This window comes from Chelonoidis abingdonii, chromosome 11 (assembly GCF_003597395.2).
Source record: "Chelonoidis abingdonii isolate Lonesome George chromosome 11, CheloAbing_2.0, whole genome shotgun sequence".
In the NCBI taxonomy this organism is placed as follows: Eukaryota; Metazoa; Chordata; order Testudines; family Testudinidae; genus Chelonoidis; species Chelonoidis abingdonii.
The window spans coordinates 19,379,306-19,382,056 of NC_133779.1; the positions used below are offsets into that span (position 1 = coordinate 19,379,306).

Consider the following 2,751-nt stretch of genomic DNA (forward strand, 5'->3'; position numbering starts at 1 on the left):
GTGGTCAGAGCAGGGGGGCTGGGAGCCAGGACTTCTGGGATCTCCTGGCTCTGGGAGGGGAGTGGGGGCTGGTGGTTAGAGCAGGGGGGCTGGGGACTGATGGGTTGGAGTGGGGGGCAGGTCTGGGAGCCTGGACTCCTGGGTTCTCTCCTGGCCCTGGGAGGAGAGTGTACAACTGACTGCAGGGTCCCTGACCCAGAGAGTCTAACGAGGCCCCACGGAGCTAATTAACTCTGCCTGGCAGGGGCAGGAGGGTGGAGCACCACTGGAGGCAGGGACTCACCCTGGCTGCCCCTGGGGGAAGGGTACCCGGTGCCAGGCAGCCGCTAATTGCCCCCTGGGGCACTGCTGGGGGGAAGATCACAACTCTGCAATGTCCCCAGCCCCCGCTCTGCTCTGCTGAGAGAAAACAGACTTTGCTCTGCCCCCTCCCCCACTGCCAGGATATTCCACCTTCTCCCCAGCTAGTAATTTACTCGGATGCCCACTAATCTCCTGGCCTGGAAATCTCATTTCTCGGCCCGCTAATCCCCCGACACAGCTGGCTGCAGCTAAACCCCCCTCACCTGGGCGCAGGATCTGCTGGCCCAGACACCCAGGGCCGGGCTAGCAGGGGGACTGCGGGTCGGGAATGAGGGACACTGGCAGAGCTGGGGGCAGGGAGGGCCGGGATAGCAGGGGCTGCAGATAGGGAGTGAGGGGCACCATGGGGTGGGGGGCAGGGCCAGGCTGGCAGGGGCTGCGGGTCGGGAGTGAGGGGCACTGTGTGGTAGGGGGCTCACGGGCGTGCTTGTCCTCGGGGTCCCCCTCCTCGTCATCGGGGTCGATGTCCTCGGCCTGCATGATCCAGTCCAGGTAGCCCCTGAGATCCTCCTCCATCTGCTGCTTCTCCCGCAGCTTCTGGAAGTCACCCCGGGCTTTGGCCTTCTCCCGCTCCTTGGAGAACTCCCTGTGGTCAGCGAGGGGTTAACCCACCGGCACATGCAGCAACACGCTAAGCACATGCACACAGGACGCACATGTGGGATCCCACCACACACCTCAACATGCTAATGACACGCATAAATGGGCTGCACGCCCTGTCACATGCGTATGATCTGCCAATGGCACACAATCCTCACACACCCCAACACGCTTAGAACACGTTCCCCTCTGCACATGCCCTGATATCCTTATCACATGCCCTAACACACTTATAACATGATTCCCTTCCGCACACACCTGTGATGAACTGGGACTGTTCTCAGTGTTTGCTCTGAATGCTGTGGGGGTGCCTCAGTTTCCCCCATATAGTTCTAAGTCTCCAGGTGGGGGGCTGATGGGGTGTGATTGTTGCAGAGCAAAGACCGGACACTCTGTCTCCTGGCAACTGCTGGCCTGCCCCCCCCCCCCAACCCAAGGTGCCAGCTGAAGGTGTTGGAGACAAAGAGATCAGGTGACCTCCTGGCCCAGGGAAAGGGGCTGAGCAGAGAGGAGGGGCTGGAGGGGGTTTCAGTCTGGAGCTGGCTGGGGACGAGGAGTGAGGGCAGACGTGGGGGTCTGGCTCACTGCCCCCCAGAATGGACCCGGCTGAGGGGTCCGGTTCTCTGTACCTACAAGCTCTGTTAGACCCTGTTCCTGCCATCGAATAAACCTCTGTGTTACTGGCTGGTTGAGAGTCACGTCTGCCTGCGAAGTGGGGGGGCCCCCCCAGGACCTCGCCTGGGGGAACCGCACAGAGGGGCAAGGGAGGCCAAATGCTCGGGGGTCAGACCCAGGGAGCTTCTTGCCCTGGGGACAGTCTGATCCGAGAGAGGAGACTCCCCAGAGTGCTGCCTGGCTCCGTAGGGAGCAGTGCCAGAGCATCACTGGGGGACCCCGTGACAACACCCCAACACGCTTAGAACATGCTTCTCCTCTGCACATGCTGCAACATGCTTAGAATACACTTATCTGCACACGCTGCAACATGCTTAGAACATGCTTCCCTGCTGTACATGCCCCAACATGCTTAGAACACACTTCTCCTCTGCACATGCCCCAACATGCTTAGAACACACTTCTCTGCTGTACACACCTCAACATGCTTAGAACATGCTTCCCTGCTGCACATGTCCCAGTACACTTATCACATGCCCCCAGAGCCTCTCCAAGCCACCTCCCACACAAGGCCCAAGAGCTCGGCGCATCCCCTCACCCGGCCAGGCCCCCCCTTACCCGCTCAGCACCCCCAGCACCAGGTTGAGCACAAAGAAGGAGCCAAAGATGACCAGGCTGACGAAGTAAACCCAGGGCAGCTCGTGCCCCATAGCGTCCTGCATCTGTGGGGGGACAGGGGTCAGAGGGGGCACCCACGGAGCCCCCGGGGGAACCACTGTGGACAGCAGTCTAGGGGGGTCAGGAGGGACCCCAGTGCGGGATCTCCGGGGATTTGGGGTGCAGGAGAATCCCTGGGGGTTTGGGGAGCAGGGCGGGGTTGAGTGCAGGGGAACTCCTGGGAGTTTGGGGAGGGGTTGCCAGGGGTTGAAGTGTGGGGGTCTCACCCGGTAGAGCACCTCGATCCAGCCCTCCATGGTGACGCACTGAGAGGGGGTGCAGGGGGACCTGGGAGGTTGGGATGCAGGTGGTCCCGGGGTTGGGCTGCTGGGGGGTCCTGGGGGTTGGAGTACAAGGAGGTCCTAGGCATTGGGGTCCCAGGGGACCCAGGGGTCGGGGTCTAGGGGGTTATGGGGGTTGGGGTGCAGGGGATCCCAGGGGTTGGGGTGCTGGGGG

General features: G+C 62.0%; 1 protein-coding gene across 1 annotated transcript in view; it reads right to left on the minus strand.

The window, feature by feature from the left end:
• Positions 1 to 2,751, minus strand: part of CACNA1F (calcium voltage-gated channel subunit alpha1 F) — a 73,002-nt gene that overhangs the window by 64,381 nt on the left and 5,870 nt on the right. The window contains exons 6-8 of the mRNA XM_075071301.1: positions 2,523 to 2,632; positions 2,197 to 2,300; positions 783 to 949 (exon numbers count right to left, since the gene is read on the minus strand). Of these exons, the coding sequence (XP_074927402.1) occupies positions 783 to 949; positions 2,197 to 2,300; positions 2,523 to 2,632 (381 nt within the window). The remainder of the gene's footprint in view (positions 1 to 782; positions 950 to 2,196; positions 2,301 to 2,522; positions 2,633 to 2,751) is intronic.